The sequence below is a fragment of the Magallana gigas genome, chromosome 5, assembly GCF_963853765.1.
Source record: "Magallana gigas chromosome 5, xbMagGiga1.1, whole genome shotgun sequence".
NCBI classification, from domain to species: domain Eukaryota; kingdom Metazoa; phylum Mollusca; class Bivalvia; order Ostreida; family Ostreidae; genus Magallana; species Magallana gigas.
The window spans coordinates 10676844-10702977 of record NC_088857.1 but is presented as its reverse complement, the minus strand read 5'-3'; the positions used below and the strand labels follow the sequence as shown (position 1 = coordinate 10702977).

The window sequence follows — 26134 nt, the reverse complement described above, 5'->3', positions numbered from 1 at the left end:
AAAAAAAAAATGTACATAGATTGCAATATGATCAGGACAGAAACGATGCGACAAACATTCGAAGCATTGGAAAAGGCTCACTGCTGATGCATTATAGATTAGGTTAACTCGTGTCTCCGATTCGAGTGTCCGAGCGAAATTAATATGACGATGAAAAATTAAATTTCCTTTTAAACATGAACCAGTTTAAGGTTTGGGTTACAGGAGCTTTACATCGGTCATGGCATTAGATAGATCTACAAATCTACAAAAGAGACTCTCTTGGAAAATCTGGGCAAATGTTGTGTTGATATTCTCTTTAGTAGGTTGGACAAGCAAATATTTCTTCCAGTTTTCTTCTTTTTTTACATTGCGATATTAGAAACTGTGTAACTTTCAGAACCGATGACTTATTTAGAGACAAGGCCATCGGGCATTTGAATGGTATTAACGGAAAATAAAAATAAATGCATTTAAACAATTCACTTTGAGATATACAAAAACAGAACGCATGTCTATTGTTCATTTGAAAAGGTCAATAAACATTAAATTTCTTATTTTTTCTGGTTTCCTCAAAAGTAATTAAAATCACCGATAAAGTCTTTCTGTAGACCATGGATAAATAATTCAAAACATATTAACAAACAAAAATAACAAATCATCCCGCAGTTGATATCATAGGCCGTAACGGATGAAATCAGCCCGCAATAGATATCAAGGGCCGTAACGGATTATAGCAAATCAGCCTGCAGTCGATATCAAGGGCCGTAACGGATGTGTCTATAGAGCATTGGGATGTCACTACAAACAATAATGGACACAACAAAAACGATTATCCCGATCCCGAGAACGGAACCAATTCCTTTCGCTGATTTTCTTTCGTCTTTTGCGCATGTCTTCTTCCTCACTGTAGCAGAAAGTGCTTTTTTGTTTATTTCCAATTCTTTTTCTATTTCTTTTATTCTGTTATGTAGTTCTTGAGGGTCCGTAATGAAATTCTGAGACTTTAACCGCTCACATGGGCACTTACAACCTGGAACAAAAAACAAAAAGAAACGGAAAACGTGACATCAAATAATGTGTGGACCGTAGTGGAATGAAGTTTCAAGATCAACCAATTTTGATCCGTGCAATACCAGTTACTGATGTTTAAAGCTATACACGCTATAATTTGCGTCAATTTTGAATGACAGTGAAAACGCATGTGTTTGTCTACTTATAAAAGTTATCCTTAATCTGTAAATTACAAGGGTGAATTCCATCTCGTTACAAAGATATAGATTTTTAATTGTTTATTTTCCTGCCAGGAAAATATACCTTTTCATGAATATTGATGAAGGAAGAGCAAACCGACCTCATTGCGCATGTCCGCGAAGAACTAGGTAGTCGTTATTGTTTGCCTAATTAAATATCCAACTTGATTTTTAATATGCTTAACAGTTGTTAATTTGAAATACATACATGTATAATGAGTAAAATACGCTTGCCATCCACGATACCCTTACTTCTGCATTAACACTTATAGGATCTATAAATAGCACATAGGGGAAAAACACAGGTCTACGTCATTTCTTTAAAGGAAGTATTAATATGTCTACTCACAGGCTTGTATTTTTTTCTTTAGTTTGTACTCGTATATCGGACAAATTTATGCTTTACTGAAAATATCATTTCCTTTGTGAAACTATCACAATTATGAAGATGTTGACCCTTCACCAGTTTTGGTATGATAGGCTAAATTTAGCTGTCGATATCACGTGATAGATTGATATTCATGAGGAGGCATTACTTTCCTGGCAGGAAAATAAATATTTTTTATTGTTTAATATTTGATATATTTGTTACGTGATCGAATTGAGCATTATAATTAACAGAATAAAGGTAACTTTTATTAGTAATCAAACACATACATTTTCCCCTTTATTCAAAATTGACGCAAATTATAGCGTGTATAGCTTTAAGCTTAAGAAAAAAATTACCTTCATTCATAAAAAATGATTTTGAATTTTTTTTCTCTTACGTTTACAGACAGGTTTATCTTCTGTCCAATCACCTCTCTTGTTACAAACTCTCGTTAAATTCCCTTCCACGATACGATGATTTTTCCTGCATGTGTAAGTTACACTATAATCAACAAAATAATTGGAGAAGGGAGGTGTATGTCGAATCGTCGTACTGTTATCGTGTATAGGTTCCTGGCATGTAACTGAAAAAAAAAATTAGTTTATGTTAGTAAAAGCGGTGGTGCCATTCACATTAAAGCAAGAAATCTGATAATCATTCTGATTAATATTTATTTTCTTTTTTACGTAAGTGATCTAACAGAATTAATGATGGATGATAAAGTAAATGAGGACTTTCCTTTCGGGGAATTAAAATGACACAACTTAAAATACTTATGCTGTTTTTCCTCGGAAAAAAAAAAGTATTTTTTATGAAAAAGGGTTTTTAAAATTTTTTGATTGAGAGATACATTTTTTTCTCTTTAAGAATTAGTTTCTTCATGATACGACGTTTAGGATCATATTATCTTGTTTTGAACGTAAAAAGTAAAATGTATGCTATCGCGAGATATAATAGTTCTTAACATAGATATGGAATTTTTCCCTCTCAGAAATTCTACAAATCGCAATCTTTAAAAACCGTTTTGGTCATAAATAAACAGTGGTCAATTTAATTGATTTGAGATAAATATTGAGCTGTATTGAGCAATATTTGGAGAGTTTTCTTACTATTGCACACTGGGGCTTCCCCAATCCACTGCCCCTCTCGTTGACACTGCAGAGTGAGGTTTCCTTTGGTCAGTACATGTCTGTCCGAACAGTTTAATTCTCGAGACTTGAACAACGCACTAAACTCTGTGATGACATTGGTATGATACCTTAAACCTGAATCCGTCATCAGTTGAGAGACAGGGATTGTGTTGTTGTAGGCTTCATTTACACAACGGTCTGAAATAAAAGGTTAAAGATTAGGTTACTGTAAATATGTTATTCACTTTGCTCTGTCACCAAGTGTAAGTGTTGAAACCATTCAAGGAAAGGGAAATACACTTTCTTGAATATTTCTTGAGAAGCATAATTATATCTTTATTTCAGAATCTGTTTTTAATTAAGTTATTTCTTTTATTTAAGTTATATGATATTTGTGTTTACCGGTGCAATAAAAGCTGATTGAGCTGTCTTTTAAGTTCTGACTTGTTGGAATGGTACATTGTTGTTTTCCGTCACACGCCTCTAAAATACTCTCTAATTCTGACTCAGTCTGACTGGTCAGGTTCATGATAGAGAGGTAGTCCTTGTAACAGTGTAGGGTGACGTTCCCATTTCCAAATGCAATTCTGCTGTCCCACAGAACTATAAGAATGGTATCAAAAGAAATCGAGAAAATATATGATTGACTAAGTGTTTTTGTGTTTTTATGTTGGAGCAATTCGGTTGTATGAATAGTATTTAAAAATAGGACCTTGTCTGAATTTTTTACAAAATTTATAAATACCCAAGTTCTGATCATCCATCATGGTGTTTCCATTTCGGCACTTACAACCAGGAGCTTCTTCATAAGTTACATGTATACACCCTGAAAATTATTTTAAAACTTATACAAAGTGCAAACATAATCAGATATTTTAAGGTCAGACGACACGTTCCTCGAGCATCTTTTTTGTATCTCCTCGTAATAGAGAGTTCCAATAAAAAAATATTATTTGTAACCTTTTTAAAATGATTTAGATTTTTTATTTTTTGCATTTGAAAACCTATACTCTGTCCCGAGTTTTTGCTTTGTGACGTTTGTGACCAAATGCAGAATTGTATTTTTATAATGTAATGCTTTTTGACATGTTCCCCTTATTTACCGTTAGTATTTTTCAGTGAGATATCTTAATTTGCACTGTTATTACTTACTGCATCAGATGAACGTGATTAATTGATTGTATTTCAATCTTCCAGGTCTTTTATTTTCATTGGCAAGCTCCACTTGAAACGTTTTCATGATTTTTTTCCAAGCTTGTATTTTTTTGTTTTTACATACCGCCATTAGTGTTATTGAATTTCAGTATATCACACCCGATGCAAATCATAACTTGTGCACTAGGTTTTATTGCGATTTCTGTGTTAAATTGTATTGTTGTACGGATTGCTATAATTTTATTTGTCATATATTGTGTAAATCACCTAATTTAATTGTTGAATTATATTTTATATATTAGTCTTTGTTATTGCCGGTGACTGCCGGTGACTGCCGGTGGCTGCCTGTGCTGCCGGTGATCCCTAGGGAAGCGCGTGGGTCACCGGGGGGACTCTGTATTTGTATATATAGGGGAGATCACTCTATCCGGTGGACTCGGGGTTTAGCAATTGAGGTTAGAGGGTGTTTTTATTACTACTTCGATTATTTTAGGTAGAATTAGGGGATTTTGAGTAATTTATTTATTATTTCATCGTTGTATTACGGGTTAATCTCGTTTACACGATATTTATTAATAATTAGGGAGTTTGTATTGGATTAATTTCGATACAGACGACATAGTTCATTTTATTTACGGATAGACAAAGGGTTAATCTCTGAAGTCTTACCGATTAAATAATTAGTAATCGTTAATAGTTCTTTGGAATTTTATTATTCTAAATAAGTGAATTATCGATATTTGATAATATATTGCTACAGTAGGAATAGTTTATTCGTAAATCTAGTTTTATTGTTGAGAATAATTGGCAAAGTTTTGCGTTAAAATTTAAGTGAGATATAGTCTGGTAATTCTAGATTATTTCTCGATTTTAGTAATATTTATTTGTACACTAATCGGGTCATTTAATTTATCGGGTCGTTTAGTGCCCCCCCCCCCCCCCCCCTTTATTGAATTAACGTACACACGAAGGTTGTGCTAGTATCACTGTACAATTTGGGTAATTCCCGATTGCCAGTGATTTAATTGTAGGTGTAGATGTATTGTTGATTAGTTATATAATTATACGTCTTGTTATTTCATCGTTTAATAAACCTACGTAAACTTTAAATAAGTCTTATATTTAATTACCCTCGGTATAACTTAAATACGGGTCCAAGACACAGGTAATTCTTGTGTTAATTTATAAGAAGCAATATTTACGAGAAATTCGTAATTTGGTAGATTTAAACCCACGGGTAATTCTCGTGCAGGATAGCGTATATAATTTTGTGCAATATCCAGCGCTCAGGTCCGTTACAGCTTCCACCACTTTTTGCTTGATATTTCAATAAAAGTAAATACCTTTGTGCTCAAATTACGTTCATCCACTAATATGAAAAATGTCCAGATTATCTGTTTTGAAACACCCCCTCTACCGCTTCAGATTTCAATACACATCCAAAAATTGAAAGTCTACGGAGATTTTGCATTGCATCAGCCATTATGAAGCCCGGATGATAACGTTAAAAAATTGCGCGATGTATTCCGGGTGTATTCGGAATGGAAAAATGATGTAAACATTTCCCATTATAAATCTCCGTAAGAAAATTGTTTTCGTTCCTGTGAAATATTATGAGTGAAAAGGGATAATTGTTCAATGAAGATATCTTGGATATACTCAGTATTCCCTTTCATCGATTTCAATTGTATTTCTTTCACAGGTATGTGTATTTTTATTAAAAATCATCAAAAATTGATGGAAGCAATAACTTGGGACAGACTATAGATGGCCGAGTGGTTAGAGCGGTGGCCGCATGGGACTTCGGGTTTGCTAATGGCAAGGTGAGCACGTTTATTTTGGCTGATCAAATACAACCGAGCGTGTTTACTGTTAGAAGTGAACCACCGAACTGTGTCTTCTATAGACAAACTTTATGTTTTTAAAAACCTGTGTTTATTTTACTTGTACTGTATATATAGAAGTGAATTATTACAAAATGTAAATAAGTTTCAATCAGGGATGGCAGCCACGTCCAGTGGTCACCATCTTGGCGGATCGCAGAATTTGTTTGTGAACAGAAAATGTTGTAAAGAAAACACTTCATTTGTGAATGTGAAAGATAATTCCTCAGTGAAGCCTGAAGAAATTATCAAATTTGTCCATGATAACTGTGGTGTTGGTAGTTTGCTCGCATGTGTCCCAAAATAGGGCAATTTTTATGAAATAACATTAGAAGGGAGAGCCCCCTTACAATACCTCTTTGAGGGGATAAAAATAGGTCAACAAACATTCGAATGTCATGAGGTGGTACCTAGTTCGATCGTCGTTAGTTTCATGCACTTGCCTGCTTATATCGAAGATGCAGAAATTGAAATGTCTTTACGATCTATGGGGGTTGAACTTTTGTCCCCAATCAATAGGAGATTCTATCATGGTACAACAATTGCAGAGGGTACTCGGTACGCAAAAATCAAACTACCTGAAAACATGACATCACTGCCATATACAATGAAATTCCAGAAAGATTATTACAGATGTATTCATAATGGCCAGTTAAAAGTGTGTTCTTTGTGTTACGCAAGTGATCATATTTTTAGAGCGTGTCCAAAATTCATCTGTTTTAAATGCAAGGGCCAGGGTCACTATGCAAGAACATGCAAGTCTGTAAGATATGATGATTGCAGTGAATGGGAACACAATTGTTCGTGTCGCATTAGTGAACAGGGTGAAAACGAATCGGGTAACGATGAAAATAATGAATGGGAAGAGTGAAGAGGTGAAAATAGAGAACGATGACGAAGTACACAAGGACGAAGAGGCAATTGAAGGGGAAACGGAAACACCAGTACATGTAGATGTTTTAGGAACACAGGCCCCAGTGAAATTAGACCAGGAGAAAACGGAAGAAAAAGAAAACCAAACTCAAAATGAAATTCCGACCGAAGAAAAAGTAACGGAAAATAAAAATTCAGAAATCATTGATAGTGAAATGCGTACAAGTGACAGAGATAAGTAAAGCTCGGAATCAGAACCTGATACAGAAGTGATGATAACCGGAAAAAAGAAGAGAAAGAAAACGAAAGATAAAAGCAAAACCAAGTCGAAAAAGAACAAATAAAATGGAGCGAATAATTACATTTTTCATTTTAGCAATGGTTTTCATAACCTTGTGGAACTATAACGGTTTGGTGAACATGGATAAAATTAAAATGGTGTTTAGTTTATTTGACGAAAGAAAATATGATATTGTAGCATTGCAAGAAACTCATGGGAAAGATGATTTTATTGATAATTATAAACATTTGTGGAATGGTGTTATTTTTCATAATAGTGTAAGTGTGTCATCCAAAGGATAAGCATTTTTAATTAGAAATGATATTAAATCAAATATTGAAATTGTAAATGGATTTGATGGTAGATTTTTGCATGTCAAATACACGGAAAATGACAACAAGTATGATAATATACATGTATATGCGCCTAATGATGTTAGAGAAAGGGAAATGTTTTTAAAAAATATTACAAATGTTATGCCACGTTCTACAGAGTTAATGATTATGGGAGACTTTAATAATTCTCTTGCTGAGATAGATAGATGTGGTAAAACAGTACATAAGTATGACCAGAGTTACAAAGCATTGACAGATATGATGACTGAGCATGATGTGGTTGATATATGGAGACAAAGAATGAAAGAAAAAAGGTTTTTCTAGGAAATTTATTAGAGAAGGGATGCTTGTACAAAGTAGAATTGATTTTATTTTGATTGCAAAAATTCTTAATGTTTATGTGAGAAACATATTTTATGTGGAAACAACAATGAGTAATCACTCTATGATTGTAATGAATTTTAACACAGAAGTCTGTGAAAGAGGTCCAGGTGTTTGGATCCGTAACAATTTGTTATTGTACAATGAAATGTATGTTAACAAAGTACAAAAACTTATTGAAAAAGAAAAGAAATGTATATTATTTGAACAATCAATTTTAGTTTGGTGGGATAATTTGAAGTATAAAATTAAAAAACTGTCACAAATATATAGTAAAAATAGAGCTTAAGAAAGAAATAAGGAATATTACAGAATTCAAAACAATTTGCAAAGATTATCACAAAGTATTGCTGATGGTAATTGTATAGACATTAAAAAATATGAAAAACTTAAAACTGATCTCTGTGAATATGAAAATGAAAAATGTACAGGTGCCATACTAAGGTCTAAGGCCCAGTGGGCGAATGAAGCAGATAAGTGTGCGAAATATTTTCTTTTGAATTTAGAGAAAAGCAGACAAGAGTCAAACACAGTAAAGGAATTGTTAGATAAAAACGGTGAAGTTAAGAAAAACATTGATTCTATTTTAGATATGCAATACAATTTTTATTCCAATTTGTATTCAAGTGTAACTATAGAATGTGAAAGTAAAAATCACTTGTTGTCATTAGTCGATAAAAAACTTAATGAAAGTGATGTTGAAATGTGTGATAAAAAGAAATGGCCAGCAATAAAAGCCCTGGTCCTGATGGATTGACTGTTGAATTTTATAAAAAGTTTTTGCCACAGTTGAAAAATGTATTGTACAAACTTTTTTTAGAAATAGAAGAAAAAGAAACATTGTCACATTCTATGAAAATGAGTGTAATTACATTACTATACAAAAAGAAAGGTGATAAAAGAGTGTCAAAAAACTGGAGACCTATTAGTCTCTTGAATTTTGATTACAAAATCATTGCAAGAATTATGTCAAATAGACTGAAGAATGTATTAACCAAACATAATTTCTGATAGTCAGACATGTTGCATTATTGGGAAATATATTGCAGACACGTTAGAAAGTATAAGAGATATTATAGAGATGACTGAAATAGATGAAATGGAAGGTTATATTGTAAAAATTGTTCAAGAAAAAGCTTTTGATAGAGGTAGTCATGAGTATATGTTACAGGTGTTGAAAGTATTTGGTTTTGGAGATTATTTCAGAAAATGGGTAAAAATATTCTATACAGGTATTTATAGCAGTGTTAAAAGTAATGGTCATCTTACAAAATATTTTCCAATCAAAAACTCGGTAAGGCAAGGTTGCCCAATATCTGCTTTATTGTATGTATTATGCTCAGAACCTTTAAGTTGTGCAATTAAATGTAATGGTTATATTAAAGGTATAGATATTCCTTTGTCTGATAAAACTGCATTGGTTTTTCAACATACAGATGATACGACATTATCGGTTTGTGATAAAAGGTCAATTTTTGAGATATAATATAGAATTTTTATATTATTTTTATATTTGACTATATATTCATAGCATTCATTTATGTTAAAGGTCCTATTTCTTATATCTAGTGCAAGGTCAAAAGTTACCTAACTTATACGTCAGTAGTGGAATATTCTTGATCCGTGTTTACAAATTGTGTATTCTAGATAGTCAGCATTAAAAAGATGGTCAACATGTTACTTAATTTTTGATTACATTTAAGTATTGGGACCAAGCACTAGGATTATTAATTGATTCATCAAATATTTCATGTACGTGATCACTGTTTGAATAAAGATAAAAATGTTGAATTTCGATAAAGTTTATTATTATAAGCCAATGCTGATATTGGTGTTATGAAGTAAGAATTTGGAAATTTGGCAAAGGAGTAAACTTTTAATTAAGATTATGAAACAGTGATCACAGGATGACCACATGCGGTCAAGTCACATGGGTACTAAGAAAGTTAACAAGTTGTGGAAACGTCATGGAAACCGGTTCTGGGGTATAAAATGGCCATGCGAGCCCTGACAACCTCAGTTGCGGTTTCTCATTAATAAAATTGTAACGACATACAACTTGTTTTCTTTTAAGGTACGTATGTGTAGTTCAAATCATCTTAGCTTTAGAAATAGTATTTATAAGTAAACGCAACTAAGATGTTATAACTTGGAATTTAAAATGTTATTAATTAATTATTTATTTTCAGGATATTTTGTTAAATTGATTTAATTATTGTTACTTATTAATTTGTTTTATTCTGTTGTTATGAGTTGCGGTTTCTCATTAATAAAATTGTAACGACATACAACTTGTTTTCTTTTAAGGCCAGACAATAGAGGCTGAAATCAAGTACTAAGGTCCATTGCCCTCACAAACCAAGCTTCCCCTCAACTAAAGTCAAAATACAATACAACAATCTGGTGGAGAATCCTTAATCTTCGGAAATGGATCTTAGGAATGGCAAATCTATAAACAATTTCCAGGGAATGTTTCCCGTTAGACCGACGTCGGCTCCAACTACCGCCATCGGGGCAACACCAACGGCGCCACCATCCATCAGGATGCAAAGCCTGCAGAGGGCGAGGAGACTTTTGAGCGACCTGGCTACTCCCTCCTCGGATAGGCAGTCTCCTGATGTGCCGGCACGGCCATCCTTAAGACCAGCTACAAGTAATATTACTTCTGTAACTTCATCTGCAACGCCTCATTCAACTCATTCGGTTAACGTAACTGCATCTTTACCACCCTATTCACTATCATCCACTCATGCGCCGCCACAGGAGATTCGGCACGCGCCGAATGTTATAAAATTGTCTCCATACCACCAGGCTGAACCCGCTAGTCAATGGTGGTCTCTTTTCATGGCCATGGTGGCATATTTTAATATGTCGGAATCGGCAGCTTTGTCTGCTTTTCCTTTTTATTTAACGGATATCCCTAAGCAGTGGTACTTTCAGCTTAATGATACGATAAAAACTTCTTTAGAAACATTAAAAAATTCTTTTTTGGAAAGATTTCAGAAACAAAAATCGTCCTTTGATTTAAATTTGTTAAATTTAAAACAATATAAAGAGGAAAAAGTAGACGACTACATGGCTCGTGTAACGCGTTTGACCACTGAGTATGATCTTCCCATGCACTTGCTTGTAGGGATCACGATTCAGGGGTTAAAATCCGAATTGAGACAAATCGTAATGCCTCAAAGTCCGGATACTTTAGAAAAAGTTCGAAAACTTGCTCTTGTGGCGGAGCAAACCATAAGTAGTACAGAAACTGCAAATGCTTCGTTTGCAGCTTCTATTCAGCAATTAGAAGACAGATTAATGTCAAGTTTATCTAACAAACTAGAAGCGACCGCGGCTGCAATTTCCAACACAAACAATTCAAATTTTCGTAACCAATCTTTTCAAAATCGTTTTAGCCAAAACACTCAAAGAAATTTTCGTTCGAATTTTTTGCAGCATCCAAATTCAAATTTTAATCAAAATTATTCCAAAAACACATTTGTTAAATGCCAAGGTTGTGGTGGAAATTGCGCGAGCAGGCGAAATTGCCGAGCTCTAGGTAAATTATGTCTCAAGTGTGGCAAGCCAGATCATTTTGCTAGTGTCTGTCGATCGTCGAGACGTGTTAACAGAACCCAATAGGGGTGCGCGCCTATCCCTGGGTACTCCAAGGATGGGCACAAAGGTCAGAAAGCGGTGGTTTTAGGATTAACTATGGCCCTACAATCGCGTAACACAATAGATGTACAAATTGGTATCAGAAAAACGAAAGCACTGGTTGACACGGGTTCTCAAATAACACTTGTCAGTCAATCATTTTTTCAAAAATCAGAGTATGCAAATTCAAAATTATCCCGCCCGGATTATGACGTGATAAAAGGGGTTAGTAACAATACTCTTCCTATTTTGGGTAAGTTATCTCTCCCGATTGAAATGAACCACAAAATTCTTTGGACTTCCGTTCATGTTGTTAGAGGTCTGAATCAATCTTTGATTATTGGCATGGATTTCATGGAAAAGCATAATGTTTCAATACATCTAGGTTCTAAAACTATTCAAATTGCAGAGGCAAACAACTCTTTACCAATTGTGGACAAGCATCATTTTGCTAGAACAGCTCAGAAAATAACCATCCCAGCAAATCATGAAATGTTAGTTCCCGTCAAAATCTCCAGACTAAAATGTAAACAAACTGTTTATTTGGAACCCACTGAAAATATAAATCATATGAACTTATTAGCAGCAAAAACAATCACGCGTATTCAAAATCAACGCGGTGTTTTAAAAATCTGCAATCCGACCGAAGAGGAAATCATGCTTAACAACAACGCTATTGTTGCCTCAGTTGAATGTGTAAACACACATGACATTATTCCTTTTTATTCCCCAGAATGTGTTCAAACTAATGCAATAGAAACACAATTAAACTCAAAAAGTCAGCAAAAAACTCCAATAACCTTTGACTTGAAAAACTCTGAATTAAATGATACTCAAAAGTCGGAACTGCAAAATTTTTTAAGAGATTACAGGGATATCTTTTCAGTGGATTTATCAGAAATGGGGAAATCGATTGGGAGATTTTCACACAAAATAGAGACATACGACGCTCCCCCCATTCGAATGCCTTTTTATCGTCAACCCCCTCATTTACAAAAAGAAATAGATAGACAAGTTCAAGAGCTATTAGAAAATGACATTGTTGAAGAATCAAATAGTGAATATCATTCACCTGTTGTTTTAGTAAAGAAAAAGGATGGAAAATATAGATTCTGTGTAGACTATCGCAAATTAAATAAAATTACAAAACCTTTGTCATTTCCCCTACCCAGACTTGAGTGTGTCTTTGACACTATTGCAGAGGCAGAATCTCAAATATTTTCTACTTTTGATCTGCATTCTGGGTATTGGCAATTACAAATGGATCCGGAAACCAGACATAAAGCAGCGTTCATTACTCAAAATGGAGTTTATGAATGGAAAAGATTAGGTATGGGATTAAAAAACAGCTGTGTTTCATTTCAAATGGCAATGTCACAAATTTTAAGGGGTTTACATTGGAAAAACATGTTGGTTTATGTGGACGACATTTGTGTCTTTTCAAAAGATTTCAATTCTCATTTACAACATCTTAAAGATCTTTTTGGTCGTTTGAGAAATGCAGGTTTAACCTTAAACCCTAAGAAATGTCACTTTGCGGCCAAAGAAGTTAAATTCCTTGGGCATCTTATTTCCAAACAAGGTATTCAAGTTGACCCCAACAAAACAAAAATTATTGATACTTTTCCGATCCCTCAAAAGATAAAAGATATTAGATCATTTTTGGGAATGTGCAATTATTACAGGCGTTTCATTAAAAGTTTTTCAACATTGGTTGAACCCTTAAACAAATTGTTGCGAAAAGACGAAGATTTCATTTGGAACGAAGATTGTCAAATTGCTTTTGAAACTTTAAAAAGAAAATTAACATCTGCCCCAATTCTTGCGTATCCAAATATGAACAAACCTTTCATTTTAACAACTGATGCTTCCAATTCAGCCATTGGTTATATTCTTTCACAAAAAGATAAGGGAAACAGAGAACATGTCATTGCCTATGGTGGTCGATCATTATCTAAACCTGAAAGAAATTGGTCCGCATCTGATGTTGAATGTCTAGCTGTCATTGAAGGTATAAGAGAATACAAGACATACCTTTCAAATAATGAATTCTTGGTCTTCACAGACCACAAACCATTACAATATTTAATGTCACAAAAATCCACAACTGGCAGATTAGCCAGGTGGTCCCTTGAGCTACAAGGGTACAATTTTAAGATAATTCACAAGGAGGGAAAAAGCAATGTAGTAGCAGATGCTCTCAGTAGACGAACGTATGAAAATCAAGATGAAAATGTTACCCATTCTCATAGTATTGAAGTTTTTGAACATGGTGCAACTGTAGAAGTTGAGTTCCACTATGAAAGTAGTGTGCAGGTCACTACTGTGGAACCTGACAATATTGAACCAAACTTGTCTTTAGTACATGAAAACATGGGATCTCTTCAGAAAGAATGCCCTGATTTCAGAGACATATATTTGTATTTAGAGTCAGAAATTCTTCCCGATGTTAGCAAAGAACGCAAAAAGGTCATTGCACAATCAGAGTCATACAGTCTTTGCAATGGTGTGCTTTATCACTGGTTCCAGAGACGAACCAAAAAGGTCAAGGATGATGATAGGTGGATTAAACAATTAGCTTTACCCAAAAAACTTCGTTTAGACGCACTCACAGCTTATCACGACAGAAATTAAGGTAAAACACATCAAAGATGATTATGCAACATTATTATCAGTTAAACCAGAAGAGTGGAAAAATATTGTTCAAAATTTTGTTCATGTGAGAGAAGCATTGCTTCCAAATTTTTCGATTTGTGTAGAAAATAACAAATATGTGTTTTCTTCATGTACAGTAAATATTTTTTACAAAATGTTAATACAAAAGCTGGTTAACCCTCCAATATCAAACGAATACTGGAAAGGAAAACTGCAAATAGATAATGCGTCTATACTTGATAACAGATGGATAATATTTCGAGGAGTTGGTAAACCTCCAGATGTTGTAGATCTTGATTTTAAGATTTTTCATAATGGTATTTTTACATGTGAAAAACTGTTCAAGATCGGTAAAACAGATTCAAACAAATGTCCATTATGTAAAACAGAATGCGAAGATTTATTTCATATGTTTGTTAAATGTGACGAAGTGCAGGAATTTAAGAAAGATTTTATAATATATCATTTGGAATCGCTATTGAAGGACTGTGAGAATAGTGTATACAATGTTTTAGATATTGATGAAATTTTGATGACGGCATTTCCTAATGTCATGAAAAATGTTAATACATTTTTGTGATTTTTTTCATATCAATATGTAGATTTACTATTTATAGAAGAAAATATTGTTGCAAAATAATCAAAAAATGGATTTGAAAAGGTTTTGCAAATATTTACTCAGACATTAAATTTATTACAACTATCATTACATGTGTATAGTACAAGACAACAGAAAAATGTTTTCAAAAAAGTTTTTGAAGAAAAATCCACTTTTAAAGGAAACAGAAGGTGTACTATTGTTTATTTTTTTTAAATATTTTATTATAAAGTATTGACATGTAGACTGTGATTGTGATAATTGAAAGTTGATCAATAAGAAGAAAAAAAAAAGAGCGGTGGCCGCACACTGCTAGAACTGTAGGTTCCATGGGTCGTGAGTTCAAACACCATCTCCGGCTGTATATATCAATGTATTAATTTTTATATCAGCAATTCAAGTGTATTTTCAAAAAGATTATATAGGAAATTGCATACTCTAGTATTTTTGCAGAAATTCCTGGTCAGGTATCCTAATTTTTTGCAAGAGAGCTTCTCAAAATAGTAGTAAATCAATAACAAATTCCTGGAAAAAGTTATATAAAATTGAGGAACGTGTCGTCTGACCTTAATACATATTCTAGTGTGAAAATTAGAGAAATAATAAAAAAAAAAACCCAGTTATTATATCTATATCATTTGCTTAAAAAACTTTAGTGGAAGATGTCAAATAAAGCAAGTTATCTCTCTATTTAGGGCTTTTCGACTTTCGGTCGAAAAGACCTATTGTTTTCGTTCTGTTTTATTATTATTATTCTTCTCGACAAAGTTTCGTCATGGATTTTCTGAAAACGGAACAAAAAAATAAAAATTTAGTGTTAGATTCTTTTAGCAATTGTTTAGTTCTCCCGTATGTCCCTTTTTGGACTTCCGGCCTATATACTTCCGGTTTATACATGCAAAAAACAAAATATTAAAAGGACCTTTGTACAATGAAGCTCATTGAAGTGGTAAAATTTTACGTTTTAATGGAATGTTCTAAACTTTGTATCGAATGTCAATTGTTACATAAGTCACGCCCATTTCTTTTGAAACGAGAAAAATAGTTCGTCACAATGTAAACACAAATAAATTTGTTACTAAAAATATTCTTGACTCTTTATTTTTAACAATATCACTGTTTCTGAACATATATGTGGAAAGAAAAAAGTGTGTTTATGTGTGTTTTTGTGTATAATGCACGTGTGTGAAATTCCTGCTTGTGCTGTTTAGAAGAGTGGCGGTTCCGAAAGCATTTTGACGAATACTGTTTTCCTCGTTTCAAACGAAATGGGTGTGTCTTATGTAACAATTGACGTTCGATACAAAGTTTAGAACATTCCATTCGAACGAAAAATTTTACAACTTCAATGCGCTTCATTGTATCTATTTTATTTTTTGATTATAAACAAAGAAATTTGGATTTAGATACTTCATACTATGATATACAAAATTGTGAGCGACAACTTTTTTGTATCTCTTGCTGTTTTTTGAGATATTAGACTTCAAACTATGAAAAAAGGGGCGATGAAAAAACTAAAAATTGAAATAACCACCAAATTTTTTAAATGAGGAAAGGAAAAGGTTAAAACTGTCATAATAATCATATATTTAAAGTTTCGTTTGAAACCATTGAGAACTTCCGGTTTTATAAGTTGATAAAAAATCGTCTATGGTTGTTTTAATGTTAAACTGAATTCACGCGTGCCACTTTTTCTCAAACAGTTTTCAAGTAAATATTTCCATATTTAATATTTATATTGAGGGACCTAATTTGCAGACTGGAAAATGTTTTGAGATTTTGAAAGATAAGGGATCTAGAGGGGTCAAAGCTCAAAACAACCCTTTAGCTGTATCTTTTTTATTTTTCATCCGATTTTTAAAATCTTTTCGGTTTTGAGTAAAGAGTACAATTTAAAAATTATGGTCCGTATGGCCATTTTTTGACTTCTTATAGGAGTATTAAGGGTGTGAATATTGCAACTTTTTAAAAGTTGAAAAAAGTTACTTAGAAAGAGTTATCTCGCTTTGCTCAATGAACGTAGAACATTAATACTCGAGGCAAACCACGTTTTGGAATACTTACTTTTTATGATTTTTTGGAAATATTCTTTTAGAAATTAAAAGTATATTTACTTTTAAAGTGCTGAAGTTATCTTTTTTTGACATTGCATTATTTATAAGGTTATATTTCTAATAGGCAACTGATTATACCAGGGCGGTGAAGAATTTTTAAATAAAAAATAGATACGATTTTACCTGACATTTACAATCAAAAAAGGGAAAGGGGAAGTCGAAAAGCCCTTACTTTTTGTTGAAGACAAAAAAAGTTCTAGTTGAAATTAGTTTCAGATATACTTTTTTAAACTTTTTTAAAATCGATAAGACATCAGAATGTTAAAATTTAGACTACTCAAACGCCAGCGGCCACTTAACAGTTAATAATCGGAACGAAAGTACTGGAAATACATACATTGCTTAAGGGAGTTAGAGTTTGTTTTACTTATGAATCACACTTTCCAAGTCAGTAGTTACAAATTAATTGATATCACGCACTTAAGGTGTCTAATTAACCATAAAAAAATCCAAATGCATATTAAATGTTCCAAATAACTCGACAGTATGACCAACTTTGTCAAAATTTAGTTTTATATATTACCGTAAACTTCCGCCTCACAGAGTTCCACATAATTGCCATGGTTCTCATCGTTGACAGTCCTGTTAACTAAGATGTAAACTTGGAGTCCTTGATGACCACCAGGGAAAACGATCGTGTTTTGGTAGCTTGGTTTGACGTGTCCGTCATGATACACAGGATTAAGGGCGTTCAGCTCCTCTGGTGACACCGTCTCATTGGTGATGAAGACGTAATATTTCTCATGGCGAAAGTCTAACCGAATCAAAAGTATTTAGAATTGGTTTGAATTAAAGTTAAGAAATTTCATGAACATTGATTTATTTAAATGAAATGAATAGATATTTGCCACGAAAGATGACGAAAATAATAACAAGTGAGGATACCCATGCCCCCAAGATAATAGATAATAGCATTAAATTTTATATTTATGAAAACTTACATTCCTCTCTGAAGATTAAGTTGATTTTAAATATCATCGAAAGAGATTTGAAGGTAACCTGCCACCAGGCAGTTTTTTTCCAGAGGTCCTGCTTAGTCCCTGCACATTGCGATAAGTAATTTGAATATTGTCCATTAAAGGCGTTTTCTGCGATAAGTCGAACGTCACCAGTACCGACATATATCGATGATATGCTGGTGTTGTTTAGATGAGACCTACCCAGATTACACAGCTGTTCACCTAAAGTTGATGAAAAAAAAATACTAGTCATTGACGTTGAAGTCTTTTACTCTTACTAGTGATGTTTCTCTATATGTGTACATATAGTCTAATGTTAAGATGAATTTTTTAAGTATTAATGGAAAAGGTTGTTCTTTAAAAAAATTACCTAAACGGAAATTAATTACTATGGAGGGTAATCGTGTTCAAAAATCCGGACCTGTAAACTTGTAAATCCGAATATGCAGCCGTGTTGGTGTGTGAGCCTTTAGTATGCATGAGTGAAATATTAATCGTATAACCTATAAAACTCGGGGATAAGCACTTCAGAGTTGATCCCGCAGGCCTTCAATCTAATTTTTCCTACAGATGCTTAATTGCAGCTGTAAAATGCTGTTTGTTATTTACCCGTAACCTGCCACTATAATACAGACTTTCCATCTGTAGTCTCTGAATTGTATCTCCGTTTTCTATAATAGCCTGGCTGACAGGTTACAAATCGACAAATGTAAAGTCTACAAGTTTGTCAAATTTTGACAAGACCGTACTAGTATATGGAAACAGTCACGTCAACGATAGAAAAGGCTAGCTGCAGGTAAAGGCATTCCGTAATCGCCGGAATTGGTACGGAATGAATAAAGAAAATATATTAGGTAGGCCCATAATCATATTATCTCTGGATAATAACATTTCTTAAGAAGTATGATTTTTAGGAAAAATAAATTACATGTATTGGCATTTTTCATCGTACTATTTAAGGGGATGGCTTAAACCTTGTATCCCATATTTAGCTCCTCGTGTAACATTTAGCTATTTTCACCAGGAAAGCTAAGCATGTGAGTAATCGTGTATTCCCCAATTCATTTTGAGGGTCGACTGGACTCTCCCGGGACCACATTTTCGCCAAATATGAAGGCCCATATATGGGGTACTGGGTTTAGCCAGCATGTTGAAAGATATTCCCATTATAACTGTATTATGCGAAATTTCCTATTTTCACCAGCTTAGCTCTGCCTGTTTATGGTCGTGTAAACCAAATTCCTTTTGAGGGTCGACATGGCTCTCCCGGAGCCCCATTCGTACAAAATATGAAAGCCCAAATATGTGATACAGAATGTTCGCCAGTCCCTTGAATAATATTCCCATTGCTGCAACAGCATGTTAAGATGTATTTCTCACCTTTTCGTCAGGCTAGCTAATTATGTCAAGTGTCAAGTCAATTTAGCAAGTGACAATTTTTAATATATCACTGTTAGTTTCAATTAAAAAAGTAAGTTTATGTGGATTCTAAATAAACGTTTACTAGCATGCTTACGGTAATCTGAATAGTGAACTGACCACAGATTCGAAAAGTGAATAATGAAAAGCGAGTATAGTACTCCGATATCTGAATGGAATGTGAGAATTGGTTTGCATGAAAGATTAAATATTAATATTTCAAGAACATTTTAAAACTAAAACGGAAAAATAATGATTACATATTGGCTATGAAAAACATATGTACAATAATCAATGAGGTAAGGATGCGCCCCCCACCCCCACCCCGAAATATCGGTAATACCGGTACTTCCGTTGATCGAAATTTGTTTCGAATTCTGTTAAGATCTCGTAGAAAGTTCAGAAAACACTTGTGAGTTTCAGTTAAAGTAAAAAAAAAAAAAGATTCGGCGTTAAAGTTAACTGTTAATTAATTTACAGGTCTTATGGATTGGTAAACAATATTTTGTCAATGAATTTAGTTTGATGTATTAGTAATAATCTCTTTAAAATTTGTTACATTGCATATGTATTAGTGGTGATACATATATTAAAGGTATAAGTGGCGAATTTGGAGTAAAAAAATTTCACATGAGTTTGAGTCTTATTGGACATTTCACCAACCATAGGTCCATAAAACATGTTATTTTGTCTCCAAACTTTTCTGCACGCCTGATGGATATTAATGTGATCCGCCATTTATAACACCACTGTATGGGCGGCGGAAAGGGTCAAAAAGACGTTTATGCAAAACAAACAGCTAATTTTGACAAATAAACTGACTAGCTAAAAACAAAATCAACAACCTCTATTGTTAAATTAACAAACACCGATGCAAAAAAAAAAAAGTCAAACGAAGCAAAACCAACAGTCATGCACTAAAAAAACCCAGATTGCGTGCAAAGAGGTATCAGGAAAAATCGTACTCTTGAGAAAATGTAACCCCCCCCCCCAAAAAAAAAAACGGCATCACAAATTAGAGTGCGTTTTTCAGTCGATTTGGGCTAGCCAAGCCTGTTAATGGCCGTGTAAACCCAATTCCTTTTAAGGGTCGACTGGGCGTTCCGTGGGCCCCATCCCCACCAAATATGAAGGCCCAAATATGGGATACAGGGTGTTAGCCAGCCCCTTGAAAGATCGATATCCTAAATGCACATAATATGATGATTGTCATACCTTTGCGCCAGGCTAGCTAATCATGCCAATGTTCAGGTCAGGTCAGAAAGTAATAATTTTTACTATGTTACTTGTTCTTTCGATTAAAAAAGGAAGTTTATATGGAATTTTGAATATAAGTTTATTAGCATGTTTACGGTAATTTGAATGGCGAACCTACCACGGAATTCTATTCGCTATTCGAATAGTGAATAGCGAAAAGCGAATAGAACTCCATCTGAATGTCCTTATCATAGATTTATTTGACACACATTCGTCTATTCAGGCAAACTCTTCAAAGATTATATTCACGAGAAGGGAGGAGGTTTAAGCTTATTAAGAGAGCAGCGAGAGCCTTACTGGAATGGAATCCTGTGATATCAAAGATAATCTCAGCAAACTATAGAAAACAACCATCATCCAAGTATATGCTCCGACAAACAGCATGTGAGGATGAGAAGGAAGATTTCTATTCCTCCTTACAGGCAGTTGTTAACATATTTTTGTTATTTTTTTTAAGTCGTTTTATCAAAAATTTACTAGGGGAGGGTTTATAATCTGAAGGTGTAACTACATGTATTTACTTAAATTTTAATTAGTATAAAATGCAACTATACTTCGAGTTCTATGTGTTGCAGTCTATATCCTTGATATTGTATTTATTCATCCATTGTCCATTTTCAATAGCTACGGTAAAAGTATCAAATAGTCATTGCGTCATTGTAAGAAAGATTCTAAATTCGTGTGTACTAATATACTATATAACTTTGACCATTCGTTGTTTATTAAATGATTGTAAATTTGATTTAATTGGTCAATCAATGTGATTGTACATTTGTTTTTTAACACTTTTTGTTCAATCCTGAAGTCTGATTTAATACAATTTTTGTGAAATGAGAAACGAAACCTGTCCTTATGGTGATGAAAATTTTTAATTATTTTATTTACATATCATACCTTGAATGTTCTTAAGTACGATGTTGGGGCGTGGGGATTTCACCCAGCAAATTTGGAAGAGTTCGTACAAGGTTTTGCATGATATTTTTGAAAGTAAATAATTGTGGTATATGCACATCAATAGTTATTGTATGTTAATTAAGAGTCTCGCCATGACTGTGGTAATTTACGTACAGACATCAAACTAGTAGATCACAAAGTGAAATTGGTTTTAACAGAAAGAATTGAACTGTCATTCAGGTGGAAATTATACCTGAAGGGACTAGAAATACCGTGGAACGTCACCATTGGCTAGCGAAGATAATTTTCCCCATTGGGTCTTGGTTTAATTAACTTTCCTGAGCGCAAAGTACATGCACGGTCATGCAATGCTTCCGATGGGAAAGTATAACCCAGGCCCTTTTTGTCATAAGAAAAAAGACTATGCGTCGGGAAAGTCTTTGCTACGACATCAATATTTGTTCTGCATGAAGTCGAATTACCGTAATTAATTGTTCAAATGACAAACCGATCTGAATCATTTATGAAGTCTAGTTTTATGATTTTCTTGATGACGAACAAGCCTTTATTTATCGGAATTGTTAATAAATTTTTATGATGTATTGATTTCATTTTTCCAATTCTGTCTGAGGCTAGCTTATAGGATATTAAAGGGGCATGGTCACATTTTGGTCAAATTTTATTTTTATGTTTTTATTATTTACAATGCTTTATGAATGCATTTCTAATGATCAAATGAAATTTGGGTGCCCGTCCATGAGTTTTAAGCAAGATACAGGGCTCATATTGTTCATCATGTAAACAAGGTTCGTGCCCTGTTTTTGTTTACATATGTTCAATATACCAGTAAAATTCTTTTTCAAGATGATTTGTCTATATTCTTATCCATTTTAAGCATAAATAAACAGTTCCTAACGATTAACACATTCATTTTAGGTCTAAAACTGGAATTTTCACTTCAACATTCAAAATGTAAACAAAAGCTATGTTTACATAGCGAGGAATTGTAAGCTCTGTAACTCGCTTATATCTGAACAAATGACACTCAAATTTTGGTTGCCTATTAAAAGTGCCTTACTGAAGCATTATAAACATTAAAATCGAAAAAAATAATGTTTTGACCAAAATCACGACCATGCCCCTTTAAAGCGTTAAACGACATTTCCATTCGGTACACAATGTTTAGAGGCGGAGCTGTTTCCATCTTCAATCTCTAGAATCAGGCGCGAATCCACCTTATTTTTCGCGTTGTTTTGGGAAATATTGTGAAATGAAATAAGATACAAATATACCGTTCATCTAATTTACCAAATTTGATATACTGTATATATAATTGGAGATGTTATCGTATTGTCGTAATGTGTCGGAAAATATTTTATTCAATTTGAATTTGAATTTGAAAAAAAAACCTTCATTACCCAGTTAATTGAATTTGAATTTTAAAAACTCATAGTTTTTTAAATCAATTGTATGGAATAATTTCAAATGGTACGCAAAACATTTGCATATCTAAAGTCATTGAATTATGGTTGTGACAATAAGTCAAAAAACCTAATGTTAACTACAGCACAGTTCAAATTGTTCTCACTTAAAAAATAAGAAAAAACTTCACCATTGATTACTGTGTAAAAGAAAACATTGTGGATCAGCTAGTTCAGAAGCCAACATATAATTGTCATAAATATCTTTCCCCATTTTAGAATTTCAGAATTGTATTTTTAATGGCCAGATATTGTAATTATTTTTTAAAAACATTCCACATTTTGTATCTCAACGGTTGCCCTTAAAATTGTTTTGTAATCACTAGAAATTGTTTATAATCACTAGAAATGAATAAAAAATGAACAAAAAGAGTTTTCCGTCTGGACATAATCCGTATTCTTTGGAACATCTAGAAAATAATCGTTTTCAATGTCTTCGAATATCACTACGTGTATTTTTAAAAAAAAAATCCGACATTTTCAACGACACGATCTTACCGTTATTACAGGTGTTAAAAATGACTAAAAAAGTTGAGAGAACAAACAAGTCATAATTTTTCTTACACATAAGTTGTATAAATCTTAGTCTAACGGGGGAAAAGAGCAATATTCACATTCATCGACACGTATCTATCAACGATATACATGTATATTGTGGATAAAAAAGTGTGTATTTTTATAATAACTTGATGCTTATAAAAAATAAAAATAAAATTCGTAATCATGGATCAGAATAAATTAACAAGTAAATTCAATTATTATCAAAAAATATTACTAAAACGATGAATACTTACAGTTTAATTCCCTAAACACGAGAATCGTAAATAGAGTATTAATCTGCTGTAATCCGCGTAACATGTTGGTATTAGATGAATCTTTTTTATATCTAGTTTCCAAAATTTTCAAGATTTTGTTTGTTGTTTTTTTTCATTTTTGAAACCCGGTATGCAACATTTTTCACGTTGATCTTTGACAATTTGTATAAAAAAAAGTCACAAGACCAACTTGATTTAAAGTACATGTATCAAGATCCTATTGGTGCCAATCCTCAAATTAATGACGCGAGCAATAAATTTTAAGCATTGTCCAAAAGGTAGACAGAATAATTATACGTGTTCCATACAGAATTAATTATTGATACCCGCACGATGATTGATTTTATTAACAATGTCGACAGGAGAATTTCATATGATTAATATTTATTCTCCAATCATGAAAAAAAAATATACCCCATGATGTATAAATTATAGACTTCGACGTGATCAGAATGAATCTATGTGGTGAATACTAGTATGGTGATATGTTTCCATTCTGGTCGTATTCTCCATCCAGTGACAAAGCTAAAAAACAAAAAACAAACAAACAAACAAAACAAACAAACAAAAAAAAACCAAAAAAAAAAAACCAAATGTAATTTCACGCATGATAGCTTTATTTCGCTGCTTCGCCAAATGTGTTTACAAGCACATTTGGTCAAAAACTGGTACACATATGGGATTCCATTCCGGTATAGTAGACAACTGTCATAAAATGCCGTGGGTTGGTTGAGCATGTTAACGTTGAGTCAGAATCTATATTTCATAGTCATGTACCAAGATCTTTGATCTTGGATGTGATGGAATGCTCAATAGCTTTATAAGCAGCATTTTGTGTCAACTAAAAATACTGCCTGGCACATTCTTCATTCTTTAACATCTCAGACCCTTGGCCCATGAAACAATCATACATCTTTTTTTTTTTACCAGCTATAACTTTCTTTTGAATTGTGTCTTTATACAAAATAAACATTTTATATACGTTTATTAGTTGAGAAATTGTGATTTTAAGATTTTTTTTGGTTGATAAGGTAAATTACTAAAATTGCGCTTGCATGTGTACAGTTTGACGCTCCATCATTTCCCCGGTATAGTGTATTTTAAATTATGCATAGAACCAGAGAAAAGGGTATGATTAGCTCATTTAAATACGAATTTATTGACAGAGCATAAAGAGAAATACATTAGCATTTAAAAAGTGTTATTTTTGTTAAAAATTTAGTTTTGTAAGCATATATCTATCTATCTATCTATACATGTACACACACACCATTATTATGCCAATATTTTTCAGGAAAAAAAATCAATTTTGATTTTATATCATCCCTGGGCCAAACCACGAGGTAAACATTTTTTTTCACCCTTTGGTGACTTTTTGTGAGTTGATTTTAATCAACTCTCCTATGCAGTCACTCTGGCAAACCGAAAGTGAAACAGTGTTTGGACCTAAGCACAAATCATCACCGCTGACAAGTCTTAGTTCTTGAATATAATAGAAAAATTCGATGTAATTAATGTATGCTGAAGCATTGTTTTTTCAAGGAAACTTATCTATAAACACTTTGAAAATAGTAGGATTTTATATAATATGAACAATTTAGATATTTATGGAGTCTCATGTATTCCTACGCCAGAGTTTAATATAGTCCCGTACAACCAAAAGCTCGGCTGTCTCCGTAAATGCTTGTCGGAGATTAACGGAGACAGCTGAGTGTCTGGTTGAACGAGACTGGAGTTCAATATCAATAGTGCTTGGATTCAAACAATTTTTAGAATTGTTTCGATTACTAATACATAGTTTGAAATCTATCTTTAAATATTACACAACAGGATTCATATGGGGTTTCTCTAAATTCTTGTCTGAAAAGTCTAATGAAAATTAAAGTGCGTAACTTAAACTGTTAAATACAGACTAGAAACTAATTGCCACGCAAGATAAGTTGATTTTAATATAAATGATAATCGATAAAATCAACTCCCGTCAGTACTTCAGTACTTTGATTACAAAAGTTTTCATACAGTTGAAAGAAAAAGATATCCCGCCTCGGTCAGAAATATAAAAAAAATTGTGGAAAAAGGAATAAAACGCCTTTTCAGCAAATTAATTCCTATATATACTGATCCAATAGTAAAAAGTATTAACTTTCGAGACAAGACCTAGGAAATCGGGTTACTGAATAAATAATTTTTGGTCTTAAAATAATTGATATACTAAAACTATATGCAAGAAATTTCATCAAAATATCTAAGGAAAAAATTATTAGACTCAGCCTCGTTAACCGACTCTTGGAATTTGTAAAATAACCACGTAGTATAACTAGTTAATTTTGTTCATAACTTACATTTTGATATCAAACTCTCAATGAATAGAAATGTTTTTTAAAATAACTTTGATATAAATTTGTCAGTATAAGATTAAGATATACGACGTCGTGTCAAATTAGAAATACACTAAAAAATACTTGTATAAAAACAGAGACATAAATAACATGTCTCTGATAATAATAAAAGAGATAAAGTCATAAACGATTTTCAATTAATTGATTTGTTCTTGTTATCGATAATGTTTTGTTTGGGTTTTTTTTCACTAACCCCCAGCCCCCCCCCCCCCCCCCCCCCCCCCCGGTTTGCTGCTGTCCGTAGTTACTGCCCTTGTAG

General features: G+C 33.1%; 1 protein-coding gene across 1 annotated transcript; it reads right to left on the bottom strand.

Moving 5' to 3' along the window:
- Positions 1–23737, bottom strand: LOC117690883 (uncharacterized). The gene is made up of 8 exons (XM_066084724.1): positions 23456–23737; positions 17593–17832; positions 17175–17405; positions 3478–3558; positions 3135–3335; positions 2712–2930; positions 2000–2185; positions 1–1012 (listed from the first exon to the last, which is right to left on the bottom strand). The coding sequence occupies exons 1-8, from the start codon at positions 23517–23519 to the stop codon at positions 738–740; spliced, it is 1497 nt and encodes a 498-aa protein (XP_065940796.1). The 5' UTR covers positions 23520–23737; the 3' UTR covers positions 1–737.
- Between the last annotated feature and the right edge of the window lie 2397 nt (positions 23738–26134).

What these genes read in the sequence shown, in the direction of transcription:
- LOC117690883 (XM_066084724.1), bottom strand. Translation starts at nt 23,519, where the DNA reads ATGTTACGCGGATTACAGCAGATTAATACTCTATTTACGATTCTCGTG. An exon ending in CTGTGAGGCGGAAGTTTACG is followed by an intron (nt 3,559 to 17,174) that starts GTAATATATAAA and finishes AATAATTTTCAG; the next exon opens with GGTGTATACATGTAACTTAT. An exon ending in AGATAAACCTGTCTGTAAAC is followed by an intron (nt 1,013 to 1,999) that starts GTAAGAGAAAAA and finishes TTTTTGTTCCAG; the next exon opens with GTTGTAAGTGCCCATGTGAG.